This window comes from Thunnus thynnus, chromosome 12 (assembly GCF_963924715.1).
Source record: "Thunnus thynnus chromosome 12, fThuThy2.1, whole genome shotgun sequence".
Taxonomy (NCBI): Eukaryota; Metazoa; Chordata; class Actinopteri; order Scombriformes; family Scombridae; genus Thunnus; species Thunnus thynnus.
This window is the reverse complement of record NC_089528.1, coordinates 30,657,837-30,683,465: the sequence shown is the minus strand read 5'-3', so window position 1 is coordinate 30,683,465 and position 25,629 is coordinate 30,657,837. Positions and strand designations below refer to the sequence as shown.

Genomic DNA, 25,629 nt, shown 5'->3' with positions numbered 1-25,629 from the left:
TGCAAAGTAACAAATCAGATTTAAGAGGTTGTGAAAGTCTGAACTGTGACCAACTCATGACCTTTAGCATGTTATTAGGAATTGATGTATTAAATTCATATTTTTCTACCCATTTTCTAGACAGGTAAACTTTTTCATTTAAAATGTATATTTTTAATCCAGTTTCCTGGTAGTTAAGCAGAGTTTCAGGAAGTTATTCTGGATAATCAACAGAAAACACTGAGAGGAATTTTCATTGAAACTTCCTTCTACCAAAGAAATATTCCTTTGTTGTCTGTTTTTTATGTCATCCACTGACATTTATCATTATCACGGACATGGTGTACAACAGTACACTGCTTCTCTTCACTACTGCCTCCTACTCATGAATAAAGATCAGGGGGGTGTTTCTCTCTCAGATGGGATATAAAGACTGAAACTGCAGCACTGCTTCACACATGGGGCACTTTTCATTACGCTAATGTGTCTCCTTGCATTAATTACATAACTAATAATGTTTTGAGAGGAAATAAGTTAATATTTTGTTTCTTCACTTGAAAAACTGAACTTGAAACTTGGTTTTAGGGTTAAAGTTAGAGCTAAAATCTCATGTTTTTATCCTTTTTTAAACTCATGTGTCTTACTCCAAAGTTATATCTGATTTGTATGTTTATTGAAACTTAGCTTGTTTTCATTTATCAGTTAGTTTGTTCATACAGACACCTGACTGTTGCATACTTGAAAAACTGTGAACCTGTCATTGAAACTGACTGTGAATAAGACATTAGAGAATAAGACAGAGATAAATGATATTGTGGTTTTGCTTCTTACAGAACAAGTTTGGATAAATGATCATCGTCACTGTTCAGGTAAAACAAAAAGAGCTTCAGGCAGAGTTCTGGGAAGGTGACCAAGTTTATTTGTGTTCAGGAATGTCAGAGAGCACAATAAGTCAACATCAAAGCTGCCTGAAGGATACTGCAGTCAGTGATTCAATACAGAGGTGCAAGGGGTGGACAAAATAACAGAAACACTGTTTAAAGAGCTCGGCAGCAAAAAATCAGTTTGGTGAATTTCTCTTTTTTTCTTGGAAACAGTTCGAGGTGGTGACTGGACTCGATGGTCACTTTGTTACCAACTGTTGCACCAAGTAATTGTGGTGTTTCAGTAGTCAGTGTATGTGAAGGTGTACTTTTAATGGAGGCCGGGTGGTCGAAATGTTTTGCAACTGGTGAAAATGATTCAAGAGGTAGTGACAACAAAACACCTTAATTTGCCAAATAAAAACATATTTTGTACAAAAAAAAAAAAAAAGAAAAACAAGTATCATTTTTACAGAAAAATATACAAGACATTTGCCGAAATATAACACAGTGCAAACTTACTTAATTTGGTCTGATCTGTAGTGTAACGTGGGGCTTCTTTTAAAAAAAAAAAAAAAAAAATAGGAGTTGAGTAACAAGCTGTAAATATATACCGTTTCTCAGCTGTAGCAACAACATTTCACTTTTTTAAACATTGACAATGATTTTTTTTCTGCATTTTAACATGTTTGGGAATAAAAGTCGACATTTTATAGATGTATAAATGTCACACATCATGGACTCAGTCAGGACATTTTGCTGCAAACTTTCAGTACTTGATCGTTTTTTTTTTAAACTACATGATACAACTCACTTTATACACACTTTGCTTTATTCACCAAACATCTTTGGCTTTCTTGCCTTCAGGTAATGTAGCACAAAACGGTTTGGAGAATAAATCTTGTTATCTCTGAGAAGAGCTGTGCAACATGTTTAATTTTGAGGAACTTGTACTGAAACTAGAAACATGCTGCAGAAGTTCATTTTTTTTTTTTTAAAACTTCCTCTTGTTGTCAGTTTCGGTTGGGGTCTGATGATCCTTCTGACACGATGTTAAGTTTAACAACAACAACAAACCGCAGCCTGAAAAATGACCATCGGGTCAAATCAGCAACTCTGATCATTTTCAATAAAAACCAAACATCATGAATTACTTACACAGCTGTTAGATTATTTTATCCACCTGCTGTCGTTCCCTCCATGAACAAAATTCATTTCAAACACTTTTTGTTTTAGATAAAAAAAAAAAACAAATAGGAATAATTCCCTCCTTTTTCTTAGATTCAAACACATTAATTGAAACGGTGATGAATTTAAGTCGAGACTCTTCACAACAAACAGCACAGAAAGTGAAACTACAGTCAACAAATGAAATGTACTTGTACAGTATTGTACATAAATATATACATACAGTATAATATTGTACATGAAATATACACAGTGAGGTTTACATCTGGATTCAATTTGATTTTTGTAGTTTTCTGAGCTGTTAAAAGTTGTTTGTTTTTTTTTTCAAATGACAGAAAAGAACTTTTGACATGAAGGAACCTTATTTGACCTAAACATCAGAGACTCAAGAATACACAAAACCATTCAAACTGACTTCATGCTGGACATTTATACTTTGACATGTGTTCCTGCTGTGATAATAATAATAATAATAAAAAAAAAAAACATTCAAACTTAACAGGAGTAATATTGTAACAAAGGTTTTTTTGTTTTTTTTTTGAGCTGCCACGCCAACTCTCCGACTGTAACAATACGATAAAAAAATAAATTAAACAAAAAAAAAATACATTAAAGCAAACCGTCTAGCTGCTGAGTTTCCCCTCTTTTTTCTTTCAATAAATGGTCTTCAGTTGTTTTAGTGGATCTCCTGAGAGGGTCACATATGATTGAAAAGGAACTTGTTCGTAAGACGTGTCGTCCGGATACGTCAGATAATCGTCAGGAAGTGTTTGCTAGTTTCCGAACGGCCACAAATGAAAAGTGGAGTGAAAAGTCGGCCTTTTTGTTTTAAATATGGGAATAACACACATGTAGCACAGACTCTGTCTCTCCTGGAAGACATTCATAATGTTGCTGCACTCTGATGTTCACATGAACAGTGACAGAAAAACAAACAGTGGTGGCGGGAAAAAAAAAAAAAGAGCTGAGAGAGAAGTTCAACCCCCTGACTCACAGCTGACCAATCACAGAGCGAGGTGAATGCAGGAGTGTCGGTTATAGAAGTGTCAGACCGTAGAGGGAGAAGCTGTTCCGACAGACTGGACTGACTCAAACCCATCATCGATCATTGTTGAACTAAATGTAAACTGTTATGAAGTTCATCTAAAACCTTCAATAACCTCAGATTAACAAGACTTATTATTATCTTTTGACCTTTTGTCACAAGAAAAAACGCTCTTAAGATCATAATTAACTTCTATCTTGTTCTTGTCCAGTCATGAATCAAGAACAGGTCAAAGTTCAAAACTGACTTTCAACATGTTGAAACAGGCAAAGCTTGACATCAAAAAAACAACAAATGACCTCCCAGCGACTGAAAGCGCATTATTTAAAAAGACTATCTCATATCACTATTAATATCTATTTCAAGTCTGAAGCCTCGACGCTACGCAGCTGCATCTTTCTGTCTCTTTTTTTTTTTTTGTTAAACTAAACATTATAAGATATTCTTCCTCACGCACCAGAACTAACAGCAAACTCTTTCAAAAGCATTTAAACTGTAACAGCCGACTGTGGTTTTACGTGTTTGTACCCGGCGAGTCTTCATTTTCAAACTGATAAGAAACTTTTTTTTTTTCCTTCATCTGGCTGAACTCGAGTTCGTTTAACGGACGGATTTCCTGCTGATGTAGCTGAACGTACGACGTACCGACTCAAACGTTTGAGGATGTGAGTGTGTAACACGTTGATGATTCGTACCAGAGAACTCTTCACAGTGAGTTTGATGATCCCGACGAGGCTCCTTCTGCAAGACACCAAAGGTAGATCGTTATTGAATAAAACGCTGCAGGTTACTGTCGGGCACTTAGATTCACCTCCACACGTCCTCCTGTTAGATGGACGTGTGTAACAAAGCAGCTTCGTATTCTCAGTCTGGTTTTACCTGCCGATCACCTGACTCTTATTTGTGGCACTGGACATCTTTTCTATGTCTATTAAGTGCAGATTGAAACCACGTGGAGATTCGCCGCTGTCCTGTTTTCCCAACGTCAACACTCCATTTTTTTTTAAATCACATTGGCTCATTTCCAGGATCTTTACATTCCTGGTTAGCGGTGTACAATAACTAGTTCTTCTTCTGTTTCTAACAAGCGTTAAACGACGCTACGAGACGAGGTCGGTGTGTGTTGCTCTTTATGGCAAATGATCCTTACTGGGTAACACTTTTTATAAGTCCCCTCTATAAGCATTTAGAAGTCATCCCTGTGACATACACACACACACACACAGCAGTTTATTAGGTACAGCTAGCTAAAACTAATGCAACTAACGCAACAACTCTGATTATCGAATAATCGTTTCGTCATTTTTTTTATGCAGAAATGACAAATTCTCTGCTTCCAGCTTCTGCTTTGTGAGAATTTGCTGCTTTTCTCTGTTTTCTGTTTCTGTATCATTATAAACTGAATATATTTCAGTGTTGTGATCTGTGATGGACATTTCCCCCCATTTTCCCACTGTTTTATGATTTTATATTGATTGATTGATTATATTGATAATCAGCCAATTAATCGATAGTGAAACTAATGAGTAGTTGCAGCTCTCTGGGCTGCACGTTACACTGACAGGTGTTTCTTATTTGTATTATTTGTCCACCCTATATGTATCACTGAAGGTAAATCTAAAACTAAATAACCAAAACTCTTCTCTGAATGATGCAATGTTGTGTTAGATTGTGTTATTTTCAGCTGGTTGTACCTAATAAACTGGTAACTGTGTGTACATTTATGGAATATTTGTAGTTTTTACTACCGTTATCGTTGCAATAAGCAACAACACCACAAACTGTGGACTGGATGGTCTCTTAGGAATGTTGACAATTAGACTCAAAAACCATTAAACCATCAATTCTGATCAACGATTCATCATTTTAAGTTATTTTGCAAAGAAGAGTTTCTGAAATGTGAATATTTTGTGGTTTTGGAGCATCAGAACAGGACGTTTTTGACTAATTTCTGACATTAAAAATCGATGATAATCGTTAAGTCACAGCTTTAAATCAGGATAATAGTGCACGCAGAGAATAACTGTGGCAAAAGATCGAGGCTTAAAGTTTTCGTACCTTTAGTTCTTAGAGGAGGAACGTTAAAAATGTTACCCGGCACAGCGTTGTATGAACAGTCGGGCTGTTATGGCACTTTGGTCTCTACTGTAATACTGATGTGGTTCCATTCAGCAGCAGAAACACGTCCAACACATCAGATAAAGTAAATATCACACATAATGGAGGAAATAAATCAATCAAGTGACGTCATGGGGGAAACAGATACCATTTTTTTCCGCTGCTTTCACGTCTTACTGGATTTATCGTAAATATCGACTGAAAACTGATCGAACGAGCGATTTGGACGGGGGGGGGGGGCATTTTATAGACTCTTATCTCCCACTTGGGAATCACAAGTTTGTTGACACAGGAAGAAATGCTGCATGTTTTTAACTGTAGTCCAAGAAAATGTTAGAAAAATTCTCAGTTATTTCTAATTCTCAGTTTGAGCTGCAGATATTTGAGCCTCAGAAGCTCCTACATGTGTACCTTCTGTTTCAGCTACGACGACCGAGATGAAAACATAAAACTAAAAAAATCAAGCTCTGACTTGTCTAGAACAAGAAATTTAAAAAAACAAAACAAAACAAAAACAAAAAAAAACAAAAACACTACACTTCTGACACAGACACTGGAATGCAAGGTGGGAGCTCAGGATCGAAACACCTCTGCTTTCAGTATCCCAGGTCCAGCTGGATTTTGTGCTCGAAAATGGCGATTAGCAGCATTATGCAGAAGCCCAGCAGGATGCCGGCGTTCTGGAGCAGGAAGAAACCCCAGTGGCTGAAGCCGTGGTCCCCGGCGTCGTTGTGCAACATCTCCGGCACCTGAAGGAGGAGGAGGAGGAGGAGGAGGAAGAAAGAAGACACGGTGTCACAACAGTAGGACGGGAATCTTTGGGAATCTTTGGGAATCTCATGATCCGGATTCTTGGTTTCACAATTTGATCCAGAATCTGTTATTACTGAGCCCAAAAAGGCAGAGGATGACTGTTTTACAGTAGTCAGTGGACAGAAAGACTAAACTGGAGGAAGAACAGCAGAAAAAAAGTGCTTCCCTTTCTGTTTATTGAACTGAGAATCAATTCTCAATCCAAAAGTATCTCAACTGTGGGTTTGTTTTGTTTCTGTGGTTTTATATATTCATGTAATGCTGTAATGTGGCCACAAGAGGGCAGACGTGAGCAACACAAGTTGTTTTTTTCTCCTCCTGTGTTTTCCAGACAGCAGCTGATTGTGACAGCTCACCTCTCCTCTGTTTGCTTTTTTTTTTTTTTTTTTTTTTTTTATAAAACCAGCATGTTTTTTATAAAGTGTGTGAGTGTGAGAAGAGGCCATCTGGTCGTGAAGGCCGCTGCCGTCTGCACTCACAGAGACGTTCAAGACGGAACAGATGCTGCTGACTGCATGAAAACAATCGGTTTCATTTCTCCTGACTCACTGGGAACCAGCTGAGTAGTTTCTTTTAACACCATGTAGAAGGAATAAAGAGTCATTTCTGTACTTGACTGCTTCCTAAATATTAAAGTTTATTCTGGTAGATTTAACTTTTAACCTTTATCAAACGAGGGATATTTGCTTTGCAAGCAGTTGGTAGGAATCCCATGAACATGCTTAAAGACTTATCACGTGTTATTTTCTGTCACGCAGCTGCAGAACAAACGTGCATGTTCGCGGTCAGCTGTACAGTCTGCGATGCGTTCAGGTGCACGAGACGTTAACTCACCATGTCCACCAGAGCCACGTACATGAAGAGTCCCGCCGTGAGGGCGAATATCCACGTGGCGATGTTCTCTGCGTAATGTCCGATCAAGATGCCCGTCACCATGCCCAGGTACGCCATCATGGCCGACAGCACGTTGTAGAGGATGGCCTGACGCACCGTCATACCGGCCTTCAGGAGCACCGCAAAGTCACCTGGGAAACGGAGTCCGACATTTAGATTTCTTATTTATTTTCATTTGTTTGCAGTTGAATCATTTAATCGTTGAAGTATTGGTTTCTGTTCTGCATTTATTGTATTTTGTTTTTACTTACAATCTATTTGTAATGTGTGTTACGCATGTATATAAAGTATACTGAAAATTTAAATAAACATACTTATATTACTTTTATGTGCGTAAAACACTAAAAATCTATTTGACTGAGATAAACATTAGTTTAGCCTTTTTACTAAGCAATTTTGAATAGTTTTATGAACATTTTCACATATAAATCAAGATATTACTGCGATAATAACATTAAGTTTATGTTAAAACTTCACTTTAAGTGGCTTTAAGTAACTAATGCTGGATGAGAAATGTGCTCTTACCCAACTCGTGAGGCAGCTCGTGACAGAAAACAGCCACAGATGTGCTGAGACCACTGGACAGACCCTCAGTGAAGGCAGCTCCTGCAGAACAACATAAAAAACATACAATTATTATTACTGGACTACTTCTAACATCTGAGAGGTGTTTTCCTAAGCTAATTGGTATTTCTGTTGAGCTTAAAGCTGCTATAATCAATATTTTTATAATAACCATGGTCTGTCAGTGTGTAATGTGTTGGTCGTGGCTCGTAGTGATGAACCTACAGAGAATTATCAGTGACTCTGCAGCTCCTCTCGGCTTTACGGAGCTTTATAGTGAGTTTCAGCTCATTGTTTATCTGTCCGGCTGCAACTTTACTGTTTTGGTTCACTCTCAGCGCTCTCATAGCGTCGTTTTGGGCCACAGCAGGCAGCTGTTTTCAGAGAAAAAGCTGTAAAACGCCACTGTACACTACCTGCTCAGTACCAAACGGCAAACAGACACAGTTAGCTGTAGACTAGCTGGTGAACATAGTGGAGCATTTAGCAGCTAAAGAGCCAGATATTTCCCTCAGGAGTTGGTAGAGAGTAAAAACAGAACTAACAGAGAGTGAATATTGGACTTACATTCACCAGGTGGACAGAAACACGACTCCACATGAATGATAATGTTGCTCCGTAACTGCTGGATGTGGAAATAAGCAACTGTTTGCTAACAAGTTCAACATATCAACTTAAAAGCTGATGATGTGTCAGTGTTGGTCACTACTTTGTTTTAATAGTAAGTAATAAGTTTTAATCCCAGCGGTGTGTTCGTGTCAAGCTACTTTTCTTATCGAGGAAACATTTATAACATGAAGCCAAAGTCAGCACGTCACCACACTGACGTCTCAGACCGATCATGAGACGCATCACCCGCTCACCGATAGCGAGGCCGTCGCTGAAGTTGTGCAGTCCGTCTCCCATGATGACCATCCAGGCGAGCGTGGCCACGCCGGCCTGCTGGAAGTGCTGCTCTGAGTAGGAGTGGGAGTGGCTGTGAGGGTGGTGGTTCTGGGAGTGGTGGTGGTGCAGGATGTGGTGGTAGTCGTGGTGATGGTGGTGCATGCTGTCGGCCTGGCCCACCGTGTCGTGGAAGTGCGAGTGGCATTTGTTCTCGCAGTCCTCGTCGGTGTAGGCGGCGGCGGCGCCCGACGCTCGGCCGTAACCCTGCGGCGAGACGACGGACACCTGCGGTGCCAGCATCACCTGCTCCTCCTCCGCCACGCTGCTGCCGTGCAGGCCGCTGGAGTGGTCACCGAACGTACTGGCGCCGTTAGTTTCCACGTCTGCAGGAAGACAAACAGGAATACTGAAATCAACCAACTGTTAAAATACAAACGTTGAAGCAGCTCGTTTATTCTTAACGACTACATTTACATACATTACATTACATACTCTCTGATGTAAACTATGTACTATCTATTTGTGCTCATAAATTCACATACCTTGGCAGAATCTGAGAGATATGAACCATTCATAGTGTCTGTAGTTGTGACCATAAAGTTAAAGTTTGGTCTCATCACTCTAAATAACTTTGTTCCAGATGTTTTGAGGCTTGTCTCGGTGCTGTTTGGCATATTGTTAGCAGGCTATTTTGTGGCGTTGGCATAGTAACGGCTTTTTTCCGGCAACTTCACTGTGCAGCCCATTTTTGTTCGAGTACCTCCTTGTTATGCATCTTGAAAACAGCCACATGCAACTTTCAGCTGAAGTTGCAACTTTCAGCTGAAGTTGCAACTTTCAGCTGAAGTTGCAACTTTCAGCTGTAAGTTGCAACTTTCAGCTGAAGTTGCATGTGGGTTTTTCTTTGCAATATGAACAATTTTTCTGGCACTTGTGGCTGAAATCTTTGTTGTTCTACCTGTCTGTCGCTTAGTATCAACAGAACCCTTCATTTTCCACTTCTTCATCAGAGCTTGAACACTACTGATTGGTGTTTTCAAATCTTTGGATATCTTTTTATATCCTTTTCCTGATTTAATAAAGTTTAACTCCCTTTTTCTCGTAGGTCTTTTGACAGTTCTTTTGCTTTCATCATGGCTCAATATCCAGTAAAGTCAGAGCAGCCATGGATGAAATGTGCAGAAACTCATTGACTATTTATACACAGACACTAATTACCATCAAACAAGTCACAGGTGTGGAAACTTACCCTTCATAGCCATTTAAACCAGTGTGTGTCAACTTGTGTGTTTATTATCAGGTCAAACATTCAAGGGGATGTAAACTTTTGATCAGGAGCCATTTTGGTGATTTCAGTTATTATTATTTAAAACTTATTAAAAAATTATTTAAAAAGGGGAAATATAATTATGTGAAAATAAATGGCTTCACTTGACCACTATCCCTAAAGATAACAAAAGTTTCCAGCATGATCAGTCATATTTTCTTATGACTTATGAGCACAACTGTGTCTATATATATATATACCAATATATCTGCAACAAGCTAATGTCAGCTTTAGCAGAAACGCAGCAGAAAACAAAACTGTTGGGTAAAAATAGGTTATTTTGTTATTCTTAGTGGACAGGAAGTGGTTTGCTGTGAGCAAAGGTCATGTTGAGGTTTTTGTTCAGCTTGTCTGATTCAGCTCTACTTTCATCAGATTTACTTGAATCTAGTCTCAGCTGAATTCTAACAGACATTTTGGACAATTTTATAATTTTAGGAAGTTAAAGAACTCCTGGTTTTCTCAGAGAAAAAAGTTAAAACAGCTCCAGTGTGTTTGTTTCGTGTTGCGTCTCACCTTCGGTTGGCTTCAGGTCGTTCTCTTCCAGAGCCGGTTGCTTCTCCGGATCCGCTTTGTCGTTCTGATCCCACTTCTTCTGGATCTGTGACAACGACAGGACAACTTTAAACCTCATGACGTTTGCAGTATCCAGATGGAAACGTTTTGACTTCAGCTGGTATCAATGTGAAGATAAATTAATCTCTAGCTATTATGATAGTCCATCAACAGTTTTGAGTCATTTTTTTAAGAAAATAAAAGTCCAAATTCTCTGATTCAAGCTTCTCAAATGCAAATATTTTCACAGACGTCTTAAAGAAACTGATCGACCTTTTGTTTCTTGTCCTTGTACATTTTTCCGAGCGTCAGGAAGTGTTCGATGAGAAACATGACGTAGACGCCGCTCAGAGCCGTCAGACCTTTCCACACGCCGTCCAGGTTTTCCTCGTGTTCATCGTGGAGGTGATGATGTCCCTCCATATTCATCCCGGAGACGTCGTGGTGGTGATGGTGTCCTCCCTGAGACTGAGGCGTAAAAACACATAAAGAGAATGAAAGTCAACAACACCGAACAACTCTTCAACCCAGTTTCCCGACATTTTGGGGGAAAAATACGCTGACTCGCTTTCTTGCTTAGAGTTGAACAAAAAGACTGACACCACTTTCATGGTCTTAAATATGAAACTAAAGCCAGCAGCCGGTTGGATCAGCTCTGTCCGCTTGTAACAAAATCCATCTTCTAGAGCCGCAACCGTTAGTTTATTAAACAGAAGATGAATCAGCAACTTTTCTGATAATCAATTAATCGCTTCAGTCACTTTTCAAGCAAAAATACCAAAAATATGATGATTTCCAGCTTCTTAAATGTGAGCATTTCCTATTTTTCTTTGACATAAATAACAGTTAACTGAATATTTTTCATTTCTGGACTGTTGGTCGGACAAAGTAAGACAATTAAAGGCATCACTGTGGGTGAATGTAATTCTTTTTACTGGTTGCAGCTCCACCAACTACCAGCACCTCCTTAGCTCACTAATTAACATGTTATTATTTTGTTTGTTTCAGTCTGAAGCACTATAAAAGTATTCCTCATGTAAGCACTAATATTGGCAGAACTGGTTTCGAAACGAATGAACTGTTATTAATCATTATTGCTTTGCCTGTTTTAATGCTAAAACAGGCCTGAGGAAAGACGGGACACTCAAAACAAACGGGTGACAACTGACTCAAATTACATAAAATTTGACTCGAACTTGAACTAAAAAACTGGATATCTGCCGCCACGCCGACTCACGTGTGGTATGAGATGCAAGAAGGCGTCGCCGCTCAGCGTGCCGACGGCCAGCGCCACCAGGAAGCTGAGGAGGAACTTGAAGAAAACCCTGTTCATGAGCGGGATGAGGACGACTCCGGCCAGAGACAGCAGGCTGATGATCGTGATGGACACGAACCCGCCGACCCACGCTGCAACACACCGATCAAAACACCAGACTTCATCTCGCTCTTCAGAAATAGAACTTCACACTTTAATAAAAACTTACAGATAAAAATATAAAACTACTACTTTTTATCATCACTAGCAACAAAAATGCATTTATTTCGTCAGTTGAGGTCTCACCTGTTGCGATGTTTCGGCCACTTTCTCCACTTTCTCGACCGCTGTGGTCGTGGTCCGAGTGGTTGTGGTCACCATGGTGATCGTGAGCATGTTTATGATGTTTGTGGTCTAGAACAAAAACAAAAAAGGAAGTTATTAGCATTAGGCATCATAAAGGGATCCAGTATTTGGAAGACTATTACAAACAAGGACTTGTCAATATGACTTCTCCAGCAAGACCTTCTTCTTCTTTTTCTTCTTCTTCTATCGTCAGTTAAGATCTTTTCTCAGAACCGTGGAACGGCTTTATCTGCATTTACCGTTGTGGAGAAACAGCTTCATGAGGGAAATGTATACAGATGTTTTTCTAAAATGTTCTCCTTGCTGCTGAGTGAGGGCCCAAAGTTGGATTTGGTCCAATCTAGAGCGAGATGGGAATCAGATCTGAACATCAAAGCGGTTCGTCAGCTACCGTTAATGCCCAGTACAGACTGGTGGACTTTAACTTCCTCCATCAGCTGTACCTCATCCCACAGAAACTCCATAAATCCAAACCTGAACTGTCAGAAACGTGCTTCGGATGTGTTATAAAGGTCGTGAACTGTACCCGGCTTTGCACTAAGGTGAGACCCTTTCAGTGCGACCTCTGTGACGCCAGGAGTCACCTTCCCATTAGATCCTGAGCTTTGCTTACTAAGAAATTTCACAACTGTCAATAGATCTTTGACTAATTCCCAAATTAAGTTTATGGAAACCTGATTCCCCTTCTCCTCACTGATAGATGGTCTTTGATGATCTTCCTCTTGAAAAGATCACATGTAGTCTTAGAAAAGGATAAAATACCTTTCTGAATATATATAGAATATATAAGCACATCACTGACGTCACAGTAGCAATGTGATCACTTCTGTTTAGCCAGAAGGCCTCTTTAAAAGGACACAACACTGTGTCTCTTTGTGTTTCACTCTATGAACTGACCTTTTTCTGTCTTTCTTTCCTTTTTTTTCATTTTTCTAACTGGGTTTATAACGGACGGGTTTCTGTTCTGTTCTAATTGTTGACAATAAATCTGAAAATAAATATAAAATATTCCAAAAAAACAAGGAACTGCATTTAATGAACCCTGTTTCATCACGTCACTGAACTGCTATAAAAATATAAGCATGTACGAGGTAAAACAAACGTATTAAACCTTTATTATTCAGCCACATCCTTCTTAATACTAAATAATATGTAGACATTACTTTTCATGTTAACAGTCTGTGAGTGTTTACAGTGCAATATTATCTTGGATATAAACACAAAGTCAAAGGTTGAAACTATTTTAAAAACCTGAAAGCCAACTCAAATTTTTATTCTCCCGATCAAACAACGTTTTCGTCCGTAAAATAAACACAATAAATCTCAGTCCAGCATCCGGTCGATGGGACGTTTTTCTCTCACCTCTGTCTCCGTGTTTGGCGGCGTCTCTGTGCAGGATGCACGCTCCGCCGTCAATCTGGTTAAGGAGGGCGGGACAGAGGAAGCTGAAGTCACCGAGGGTCATGTTCATTTCCTGAGACATCCCGTGTGAGGAGAGGATGCTGGAGGCGTTCAGACACTGAGGATTAAAACAAAACAAGTCTCTTAAAACCAGGATTTGTTTCTTCATTTTACTCACATCTTCATTTCAATTTTTATACGATATATTCTCCTAATCTTTATTTATCCAGAGCGGGTTTTGTTTCTCCCCCAAAACTCATTTCACAACCTTTCGCAGGGTCTGACATTAACAGCCGCCAAGCGCCAAATGCGGGTAGATTTTCTATTTGGCAAGTAAATCTCGGGAGGCCGACGGGTAAATGTTTGTACCAAAATAGTCACGTCATAAAATATCTGGCATGACGGCTCAGAGGAAATGACTCGTGTCACTGAAACAATGACTAAGATTTAAAGATAGAGCCTTATGAACTCATCATTGTTCTCTGCGTCACAACGTTGGTTGGACTTCCTTACAGTGAAGAAGAAAAATACATCTTGTGTTATTCGTCTATAAAGCTTCCAAACTGCCTCACATCTCCTCTCATTTAAATCCAGTAAATCCAGTTACTACTGAACCTCCTTCATGTTCACACTAGTGTTGGCTGAACTGGTTTCAGATTCTGGTTTGTGTAGTTGTGTTGTTTCTGTCCACTGATTGTGTTCTTATGAGTGTTTTCTTTTGTTCTTAGGTTTCTTTTAGAAAACAGATCTTAATCTCAGTGAGCCTCCCTGATTAAATAAAGATTAAATAAAATGAAAAGGAGGAATAATTACAGCAAGAAAAACATGTTTCAGTGTTCATTATTTGGGCTCTTGGCTGTTTTAAAAAAAATACTTATAAAAAATTGTGAACTCATCCTTTAAAGTTGTGACGCTCAGTTTTGAAGGACGTTTGACATTTAGTGAAATACGCTTGTTGGCTTTCTAGAGAGTTAGATAATAAAAATAATGATAATAATAATATTAACAATAATGAATAAAGGTGAGATCAAATTTAAATAAAGTTATGATAAAATATGTAAAAACTTGTGGTGTAACGGATCGTCCACGGTTCAGCACGCACGTGAACTGCGGATTAATTGCAAAATATAACATCTCATTTAAAATAAAGTAAACAAACTGCTGTTAGTAGACGTCATAGCAGACAGCGTGTCGCTAACAGGGATTTTGAAGGGTAACATCTGCAGGTATGTTTACACGCTGTTTGATGTGCTGCAGCTGAGCAGCTAATTAGCATCTAGCTGCTAACTGACGTTAGCGGTGGACGTTTGTTTGTTGTCTCGTTCAACAAGCTGCAGGACAAGACGTGTGTTCATGTTTCATCATCATGTGGACATCAGGCTGTTTCATTCACTACCGAGTTTAAAAGAGGAAGGTGTCATGTTTCATATTTAATTTAACAATTGAGCTTTGAATATTTTATAGATTTTATAGATTTTATTTAAACATTAGACATCGTAAATGCTGTTTTCATTTAAGACCATGGGCAAAAGTTCTTTGCTGTAAATGTTTTACAGAATATATGGAAAGCAAAGTTTTGTCTCCTCCTTTTTTTTTTTTTTTGAAAAAATGAAAATGATCCGATCCGAACCGTGAGTTTTGTGATCCATTACTAGTAAAAACACAGTAAAGAAAAGCTAGAAAGACAATAAAAAAGATGAAAAGATGACAAGAAAGATCCTTTTGTAAGCTAAATATGAAGTTTAGCTGTCGTTAAGACTGAAAAAAGGTTAAAACATGTTTATATTGTGCAAAATATGCAAAAAAATACTGAAAAGTTATTATTAAAGAAGTATTATTAGTTATTTATGATTAATAATCATTACTATTAGTAGTGTTAGTATTTTTGGTATATTTTGAGTATTGTTTGCAGATATTCACAACTTTTAGAGTTGCAGTAATTAGTAGATTAATGAATTTACAGAAAATTAATCTGAAACTATTTTGATAATTGTTTATGTCATTTTTCAGACAAACTTTTGACACTTCGAGCTTCCTGAACGTGAGAACCGTCTGCGTTTACACGTCTTACTTCTACATTTAATATCTTTTGGGTTTTGGAGAGCTGCTTGGACAAAAAACACGACGACCTTTGACGACCTCTCTTGGGTTTTCTGATGTTTTACAGACCGCGATTCAATCGAGAAAACAAAAAGGACAGATTCATCGATTCATCGCTGTAAACGTGGTACCTCAGCAGCGGGGAGGCTTCGGTTGTGAAGGAGATCATGGTCCGTATGGTCGTGCGTGACCGCAGCCTCCTGCGTCTGAGTTTCAGTGACCAGTCTGGCTGCGGTGGGTTCCTCTCCTGCATCCATTTTCACCATCAGCTGCGCGCTGGACGCCGCCGTGGTGCCGACCTCCTGAGCCACCGCCGCCGCGCTCTTCTTGTCGTACAGACTGTTATGGCTGTCCGGGTTCTCCGCTTTCTTCCCCGTCGTGCCCTCTTTGGTGACGTCGGGGGTCTTCGGGGACTTCCTGGGCTGCGAGGGTTCGCTGTGTTTCTGGTGATGCGAGTTGTCGTCGCTGTCGTCATGGGGATGGTGGTGGTGGTTGTGGCCCTTGTGGTGGTGGTGGTGGTGGTGATGGTGGTGCGGGTGGTCGCGGTGGCCCGGTTGCTCGTGATGTTGCGCCATAACGGTCCTGATGCGACCCAAGCCCACGTTCTGTAAGAGACGCTTTAAACCAGCCAGAGAGATGGTGCCGTTTTCTCCGTATCTGTAAGATCAATAAAACAAATAAACAATAATCATCACAATACGACTCTGAAACTTCCAGGTTTGATATTTATGACCCGTCAGCTGACGTTTCCATTTATTCTCAGCAACTAATGTAAAAACATTTAATACATTTCAGGACGCAACATTTTAAACTATTTAATGATCTTTACAGATTAATAACAGCGAGTTCTACTGTATTAAAAAGAAGAAGAAAGATTTTACAGATTGCAATTTTCGATTCTTTAAAAGTCTGACCAACGTGCACGTGTGTGTGTGTGACGTTACTGTCTGTGCCGCTGTGTGCACGTGTGTGTGTAAATCTGATCGGCAGCTGATCGATCGCTGCATCTCTGAAGAAAACTTTTAATAACGTTTGTATGAAACTGAAAAAGTGAAGTTTTATACACGAGTTTATATAAGTTTATACGCGACACAAATGTAATAATCAGCACATTAATCAATAATGAAAATAACTGTTAGTTGCAGCCTTTTATACTTACTGTTACATCATTTTTATTTTCTAATTTCCTGTGTGCGTTAGTCTCAAGTTGCTTTAATGTTTACATTAGTTGTTACCTAATAATTAATTAATTGTTTTGTCCTTAAAATGTCAGAAAATGGTTTAAAAAAAACGCTAATTATAATTTTCCAGGTTCAAAGGTTAACTGTCATGTTTGACAAAGAAAAACATTAAATCATCACATCTGAGAAGCTGAAAGCAGCAAACATTCAGAGTTAAAAGCCTCTAAAGTGATCAGTCGCCATATAAACTCTTCTATGATGTCATCAAACAAAATCTTTGTCTCTTGAAATAATAAAACTAAATAAACTGACAGTTATCAGTGAGTTTTCTGCGTAGAGGGTCTCACCTGTTGAACAGAGCCTCCAGGTGTTGTCTCTGGCTCTGCTCTGCTCTGTGTGTGTCCACTACGGCCGTCAGTAAACACGCCGCGCCGTTCGTCTCCGCGGCGGACGAGCTGCTGCTGCTGCTGCTGCTGCTGCAGTCCGGACCGGTCAACCCGTCGCCGCCGGACAAACTCACGGCGAGGAGGAACATCACGACCCGGACGGCTCGACTCTTCGCCTCAGTCATCATCTCTGCTGCCGGGGAAAACAACAACAACAACAACAACAACGAGTATTAACGCTACCAGGTGAGTTACAACAACACATAAAAATGCAAAAACTTCAGAACAAACTAGTTTAAAAAGACACCAAACACATACTACAGAGTTCATGAATCATGTTTCTGTGACTCTAAATGTTGAGTCATTCTTAAAAGTTTCTTAATCCCGCCCTGACGTGACATCATCACATCCTTTCATCCAAACAACCCAAAAACTCAAAGAAACAGTTTATTATCACATAAAAACAGCAACAGCTGCAATTCTGTTTGACAAAAATGACTTAAAACTATTAATCAATCATCTAAATAGTGATCATTTCCTCAACTTCTCAACAAACATCCTCCTCATGCTTTGGTTTCCTGTACAGGAACAAATCCTGCTTCAATGCCTGCCCCCCCCTCGCCCCCCCCCTCGCTGATTAAATCCTGCGTATTAACACTTTGTGGCTGCGGTGACTCCGTTAACCGCTCTGCTGCTGAGTCTCCTGGCTGAATACGACTCATTACCTCACTGCGTCCTCAGATTTGCAACAGGAGCTCCTCGTCATACCCGCCATTGTGCAACGTACACCACAACCCCCCCCCCCCCCCCCGGTCTCCCGCCTCTCTCTCAATCTGTCAGCAAACACTTATTTACTCGACCCTGATTGGATAAATCCCCACATATCTTCCTAAACTCCTCTCCCTGCTCGCCGTCTACCTGCAGCCGACCTTCCAGCAACTGATACTAATATTTACCATCTGTCAATTTTTTTTTTTTTTCCATTAGTTGTTCGGGTTCGTAAAATGTCAGAAAACGGTGAAACATGTCTCACAAAACCCGTGACGACGTCCTCAAATGTTTTGTTTTGTCCACAACACAAAGATATTCAGTTTACTGTCGTAAAAGGATTAAAGAAAGCAGAAAATATTCACATTTAAGAAGCTGGAAGCAGAGATTTCCATCTGTACTAGTGAGTTCCTGTGTTTACGCTGGACTTCTTTCTGACGGCCATTTAGGAAAAACTACTGGACATACAGACGGGGGACAAATTAAAGGAAAAACCGGTCCAGGTCTGAATGTTTGACCCCTACAGTGAGGGGATCCGGTGGCTCTGTGATGCTTTGGGGGGGGGCACGAGGGGTCGCTGGATGGTTTGATGAGTATGAAGATGATGTGAATCATATGTCATCAGATCTCAACCCAACTGAACATCTATGGTAGATTTTGCACTGATGTGTCAGACACGTCAGTCCAAAATCTCCCATAGGTGTTCAAAATGCCCCCCCCCCAGAGCAGAGCAGAGCCACCAGATCCCCTCACTGTATGTAGGGGTCCAGCATTCAGACCTGGACTGTTTTTTCCTTGAATTTTTCCCCTCGTCTGTATGTTTTAATAGTCATATAATAGTCTACGTTTATTATATTATATAATAGCCTTGCTGTTGTTACTTTAATGCAGCCATGCAGGCAGCCTGCAGCTCCACCTCCACCTCTCACCAGGGCCGCACTGGGAAAAGTTAAACCTCCTACTGGTCACTTACATGTTATTTAACTGCAGAGCTGCCGGCTGATTCACAGTCATGTTAACTGGTGTCGAGCCACAGCGCAGGACTGTACTGGTCTGAATCCAGCTTCAGTCACATCTGACCAAATCTCTCAATGTCTTAACAGCAAAGGCAAAAACTCATTTTTTTTCATAATATAAGTTTATATTTAAGTTGCCTTGGCAACATATCTTACAGGTCACACAATATTAGGCTATCTAATGAACTGACTCATTTATTTCTTTGGCATCTGCTGGACAACTACACCAGCAGAAAGCACATGCTACGGCTAACGTAAACCCTGCAGTAGATCAGGTAGAGCATCCTGATAATGACTGAAGCCTGAATAAAGCACAAGGTTCATTAGTTCAACTTTAAAAGAGTTTATTAATATAAAAAATAGAATAACATAACGCAAACATGTTTTATCTGCCAGACAAAACAATACAAGTTAGTTTGACTTGTCACTTAATAAAATAATGTAAATAAAACTAAAAGCTGTGACAACTATCACATCAAACTCCTTACAGTTTTAGAGGCAGATATCTGAGTAAAAAGTGCAAAATGCTACACCTTATATATATATATATATATATATATATATATATATATATATATATATATATATATATATATATATATAACACCAGTATCTATAGGTGTTAAATACCCTAAATGATATTAATAAAGTTTTAAAGACAGATTTATAAAGTAGCATCAAATTAAAATACTCAAATAAAGCAAAGCAAGTTCTGCAAAGTTGCCGTAATTACCGTGATTTGAAAGAATTATTACACAACTGAGAGCATGACGACAGATGTCAGCGCAGAGCATCTATTATTCACTGATTATGGTTAATTCCGGATATAGTAATTACAATAAAAAAACACCAGTTATTCAATTAATCCTATTAGTCTAGCAGCTGAGCTGAAGCACAGTCGTGTTTTAAAGCCAAATTTGACCTAATTTTTACATTTGAGAGCAGCAAAAACACTTTTCTTTCCTTTAACCAAACATTTTTGTGCAGCTGATACACGTTTTCGTAGAGAAATAACCCACATTTATTACAAAATAAATATCACCATTCAAAAATATTATTGCATTCTTCACATTTAATATAAATCGTTGAAACTGTTATGTTCTCCTGTTTTCTGTGATATATGACTATTATTATATAGTGTGACTGTAAATAGTTTTTCTCCATAAACAAAAAGTGTAAAAACTAAAGAATAAACTCTCTGCTCCCTGAAAGCTTCATTAAGGATTAATCATATATTTATGTATTAATCATATATTTATGTATTTATGATGTATTTATGAATCATTTCTAATTATGAGGGGATACAGTGAAGGGTCAGAATATGAACTGTGTCTAATATGATGAGAATTAAATGGATGATAAAACTAGAAAAACGGTTTCCTTGTTAGTTGGGTTGAAAGCCGAATTGAAGAACAACGTCTAATCAATAATTATACGAACATTTAATGGATGTTGTGATGATGTTCGCGCACTGAGAGGAAATTAAATATTAAATTGACAGGTTTTCTAAACGGAGTTTGGCGCCCGGTTCATCTAAATTAACGGATGGCTGTTTAAAACGCTGGATAAACAAACGGCTCGTCATTTGTACTGACGATTAATGTAAATCCGTGATGGTTTGATATTCAGGAATAAGTCATGTTGATGCTAACACGTTTAAACCTTCCTCACCTCTTCAGTTTAGGTTAGCCAGCAGCTAGCTTAGCCGCGGGTTTATTTCGTCAAACTTCCCGGAGGATGCGGAGAGAAGTCATCCGCGGCCCAGGTTCGGGCCTGGTGCTGCCCGCCCGGAGGCTCGGCCTCGGCTTCACGGCGATATTAAGCCATTAAACATATAAAAATCTACCTCCATACGTGTCCGTGTGAAGAACTGAATGTGTCTGACTGGATATAAACAGAAACACGTTGGATCTCTGCGCGCTGCACCAGCCCGGTGCCGTGTGCACAAAGACGGCAAACCCGGAAACTGAGCCGCTGCCGCCGCCGTGCCGTGCGGAGCGGACACGCTTCATCTCTACTCAGCTACAGATCACACATAAACAAACCTTTAAATGTGTGGAATTACTCACAGGTAATGTAAGTGTGGTGTTTGGTCCTCTCCGGTTGGTATGTGAGCTTCACGGCGCCGCTCGGTATTTCTCCGCTCTGATAATCAATGTGGTAATGTTGCATTCAAGGACTTCCGGACATCTGAATTACTCCTGAGTGGAGGAGGGAAAAAAGCAGAGTAAACGGAACAAACCCCTGTAGGGCAGACAGTGGTGGAGGAAGTATTCAGATACTTAAGCAAGAAGTATCAATACTGCAATGTAGAAATACTACATTACAAGTAAAAGTACATAACTATTATGAGCCTGATGTAGTTAAAGTATTGCAGTAAAAGTACATAAGTATTATGAGCTTGATGTAGTTAAAGTATTGCAGTAAAAGTACATAAGTATTATGGGCTTGATGTAGTTAAAGTATTGCAGTAAAAGTACATAAGTATTATGGGCTTGATGTAGTGAAAGTATTGCAGTAAAAGTACATAAGTATTATGGGCTTGATGTAGTGAAAGTATTGCAGTAAAAGTAGTGGTTTGGTCCCTCTGACTGATATATTATTATAGGGTGATGTCAGGTAATTTGGGACATCAGGTATAATGGGACATATAAGCTTTGAGGCACTCTGCTCTTTAAATATTAGCAGCCAATCACTGAAAAGGTCGTTGAATTGTTGCTACAATACTACTTAACATAAAACAATCATTTTGTATCTGTGGTACCCAGGAAGTGTGTGGCAAAACCCTCAAGGTCATCAGGTCAGGCAAATCGCTCAGTAAGTGCTGTGACATACTGAATTGTACTTTTGCATAATAAGGGTGCTAAACCAATAACAGACTATTTAACAATTTGCAGAACTGTATTATGATGAAGTGTTTTAGGAAGTCTTTTAATTATAATAGACATATTTGCCAAATACACATTGTTTATTTGTGAATAAGCATTTGAAGCACCGTCCCATTTTATCAAACAGCATTTCGTAAAATGGGATGTGTAATTAGAATTTCAGCTAAATTGGGACAGTTGTTTAAGTGTTAATATTTGCAATAAGATTGTGATTTAATCAATTTTATAGACTTTTTCTTGTATTATTTTGACCATGTCACACATTTTGCCTCACACATATACACAACACGCTAAGCTAATGTAGATTAGCCTAGGCTAATCTACATTAGCCTAAGCTAATGTGTGTACATTAGCCTAAGCTAATGTACATTAGCCTAGGCTAAAGTGTGTACATTAGCCTAAGCTAATATGTGTACATAAGCCTAGGCTAAAGTGTGTATATTAGCCTAAGCTAATGTGTGTACATTAGCCATGTCACACATTTTGCCTCGCACAGATACACAATATGCTAGGCTAATGTGCATTAGCCTAGGCTAATGTAGGTAATAAAAGTTGATCAGAGTTTATTCATTCATGCTAGCTCTGTTCACTTGCTATCTCTGAACAGTTTAGTAGCCTAAAATTAACATTTTGTAAAACTATTTATTATAGACATGGTACCAAGGAGAGAGACAGGGAAGAAAAGACAGGGAGAGAATGTCAAGGTAAAATACAATCAGTGGAGAGAGGACAGGATGGAGGGTGCTATTAAAGAATATAGGGAGACAGTGGAGGCAGGGCAGAATCCCAAACTAAGATTCTTGGCAAGGGCATGGAACGTGCCAAAGTCAAATTTGGAAAGACGGGTCAATGGGAAGATCAGTGGCTCCAAACATGCCTCTGGCAGGAAACCCTACCTGTCAGAGGCAGCAGAAAAAGAAGTTTCCAGCATAGTAAAAATGCTATCTCATTGTGGTTTCCCCTCGGGCAAGAAAGATATTCAAAAGCTTGCTTTTAGCTTTGCCAAAGCTAATGGCATTAAATGCTTTTTGGAAGCTAAGGGTTCAGCTGGTTACCACTGGTTCAACAATTTCATGAAACGTCACAAAGAACTGAAGATCAAAAAACCTGAAGCACTGTCTGCAGCAAGGGCTGCAGGCCTGAACCCAGTGGTGGTGGGAAAATGGTTTGAGGAGTATGAAGCCCTGCTCACAGAGCTAAACATTGTGGATGTTCCCTCACATCTGTGGAACTGCGACGAATCAGGACTACAAGACCAGTTCTGCTCCACACGGGTAGTTGGGGAAGTGGGGAAACAGTGTGTGGAAATAACGGCTGGGGAGAAAGGAGAAACCACAACAGTGCTGGCAGCATTCAATGCTGTGGGCCAGTACAGTCGCACACTTGTAATTTTCAAAGGAAAACGACTGAGGATGGAATGGCTGTATGGGTGCCCAAGTCATGTGATTGCCAGTGTCTCAGAGAATGGCTGGATAAACAGCGAGCTCTTCGTTGAGTGGGGTAAGCTGTTTGTGCAGCAGCTGCCGAAGGACTACTCGACGGCCACAGCAGCCATGTCTATAACATGCCTTTCATCCAGCTGATGAAGGACAACAATGTTCACGTCATGTGCTATCCATCCCACACGACACATGTCCTGCAGCCAGCTGACAAGGCACTTTTTAAGAGGAAATTGGTACGAGGAAGGGAGAAGGTGGACCAGAGAGAGAGCAGGACTCAAGCTGCCAAAAATGGAGTTCTTCTCCCTTTTCAACAAGGCATGGCAGAAGACTGCCACAGTTGAGAACGCCCAGGCTGGCTTCAGGGGAACGGGAATGTTTCCCCTGAACAAAAACATTGTCCCTGCTGAGGTCTATGCTCCAAGTACCACCACGGAGAGAGCCGTGCCACTGCCACCCACTGTAGTACCCGCCCTGCCACCCTCACCCGCTGTGCCACCCACAGACGCCATGCCACCCTCACATACTGAGATGACTTTGAGCATGGAAGATCTGGGTGCAGAGGAAATCATCATGTCTCCACTTGATGATACCTCCTTCCTCTGCTTTACCCCAATGCCAGAGGACCCAACCACCCAAAAGGATGATGAGCAGCCATCAACCTCAACGGTGGGTAGCCTAGATAACCTGTAAAACATTACCCACTATAGGCAAGAACACTCGAAACTATTGGTATGGTCCTTTAACTACTTACCTGTCACTGTAACCTGTCACTTACCTGTATCCGTCACCTAAGTCAACCTTCTGTCTTCTGTCTCTTGATTCCCCTCAGGCCAAGCCAGTGACATTCATTGACCTGATTCCCATTCCAAAGAGAGAGAGAGGGATCCAAAAGAGGGCTAAACCCCCCAGCTATCGACTTACCAGCACAAGAAGCCAACAAAAACCAAGAAGCCAACAAAGGCTAAGCAAGCAGCCAGCCAAGCAGAAAGCCAAACCTGCAGCAGCCACCCCTGTGAGGTCTGTAGGAAAACGTATGGGGGTGACAGAGGAGTGGATTAGCTGTCAACAGTGCCATTGCTGGTTCCACGAGAGCTGTGGGGAAGACTATGGCATAATGGAAGATGAGGGGTTTGTCTGCAAAGACTGTGTATGATTTCACAGTAGCAGTAGGCTACGCACAGTAGGCCTATGAATGGTTTCATAACCAGTATTCTGGCTTGTTTCACTGGGAAGTTCAGCCCTTTTAAGTTTTAACAATTAAAATTAAAACCCAAATAACATAGTGGGATGAAATATGAAACATTTAAGAGTTATGTTAAGGTTTAAGGTTAAATCATTTTTTAATTATTTTTGTATTCATACAACACCTGATTCCCTATTTTACTCTGTTCAGCCCTTCTATTACTATGTTCAATTGTACTATACACTATATGTTCAAATAAAAAAAATATTTCAGCTGAAAATGAATGTCCCAATTTACCTTACCAGTTGTCCCATTTTACCTGAACATGCCAACAACGTGAGAGAAGGTGTCTTGGTGTGTTTGAAGGTCTGTAGTTTCTAAACAACACTACTACTTTACAACATAATTTCAAAAGAGGTATACTGTAGAGATTCGTGATAATTTATAAAAACATTGGCGGAGTGAGTAACTAGCTTTTTTGATGGTCTCCTGGTAATTTTACCAAAAAGTGTCCCAAATTACCTGATTCCACCCTATATGACATCATTAGATTATTAATAGTGAAGCATCAGTGTTAGAGCAGCATGTTACTGTTGTAGCTGCTGGAGGTGGAGCTAGTTTACACTACTTTATAATTATATTTCTAAAGTATGTAATTTCCTGTATGATGCAAGATGTTTCCTATTCAATGTAAAGTACATTCTCAGTGCAGAGGCTTCAAGTTTCCACATCACACTTGTGTAATAAGTTGAATATTGAACCACGATTGGCTCCAAACCAGTTGTGATGTCACAAATCCTGCTTATAGACCCGCCCCTTAAAAATATGATTTTTCAGTGAGCTCAGAGAAACTTTCCACTTTCAGCAGATGAATGTGAAAACAAACTCTGCACCGAGAAGAGAACAAACATCCAACTGAAGGAACAAGATAGAAAAACATGTTTTTGAGTAGAAGGACAGTTACAAAGTGCTCAACTAATATAAATAAAAACAGAAATAAAACAAAGATTTTTTACATATGTCCATGTATATACATGCCCATAAACAATATACACACATAAGCAAATATAAAAGAAAGAAACAGACATAAAACATACATTACAAAAAGCACTTTCCAATAAAAGAACGTTTTAATTTCATAACGGGGCTCAAACAGCAAACACATAATCTCCTCTAGTGGTAAGACGGGACTTCAGAAGGGTTAATCTGGCCCTCCAACGAAGATATTTGGCCCCTAATGGAAGCTGAAGTTTCCTCTTTTATGGATTAAAGCATGTCTTTTACATTAGGGTAAGATGGGGGAAAATGTCTCCTTTAAGAACATTGTGTATAAGACACATGAGGGGTTTGAATGTGATCGTACAGAATCATTCAAAGCAATTCATCAATCAACATTTATTTATTTAGTACGA

At 39.6% G+C, this 25,629-nt stretch overlaps 2 protein-coding genes across 7 annotated transcripts; one reads left to right on the top strand and one right to left on the bottom strand.

Moving 5' to 3' along the window:
* Positions 1-875: 875 nt before the first annotated feature.
* On the bottom strand, positions 876-20,854 carry slc39a6 (solute carrier family 39 member 6). Of its 5 annotated transcripts, none has more exons than XM_067606844.1 (12): positions 20,774-20,854; positions 16,882-17,110; positions 15,485-16,010; positions 13,215-13,371; positions 11,793-11,900; positions 11,469-11,638; positions 10,505-10,699; positions 10,193-10,277; positions 8,328-8,732; positions 7,426-7,506; positions 6,841-7,031; positions 876-5,942 (listed from the first exon to the last, which is right to left on the bottom strand). In XM_067606844.1, exons 2-12 carry the CDS (start codon positions 17,106-17,108, stop codon positions 5,790-5,792), a joined length of 2,298 nt encoding a protein of 765 aa, XP_067462945.1. In that variant the 5' UTR covers positions 17,109-17,110; positions 20,774-20,854; the 3' UTR covers positions 876-5,789. The 5 variants fall into 5 exon arrangements, with proteins under 5 accessions (XP_067462945.1, XP_067462944.1, XP_067462941.1 ...); XM_067606843.1 differs by having other exon boundaries at positions 16,882-17,113; positions 20,774-20,848; XM_067606840.1 differs by lacking the exon at positions 20,774-20,854 and adding an exon at positions 20,376-20,607 and having other exon boundaries at positions 16,882-17,113.
* On the top strand, positions 20,743-25,026 carry LOC137194727 (uncharacterized). 2 transcript variants are annotated; one of them, XM_067606846.1, is made up of 2 exons: positions 20,743-23,700; positions 23,864-25,026. In XM_067606846.1, exons 1-2 carry the CDS (start codon positions 23,188-23,190, stop codon positions 24,185-24,187), a joined length of 837 nt encoding a protein of 278 aa, XP_067462947.1. In that variant the 5' UTR covers positions 20,743-23,187; the 3' UTR covers positions 24,188-25,026. Both variants share the same exon structure in this region; 1 of them encodes a protein (XP_067462947.1).
* The last annotated feature ends 603 nt before the right edge of the window (positions 25,027-25,629 follow it).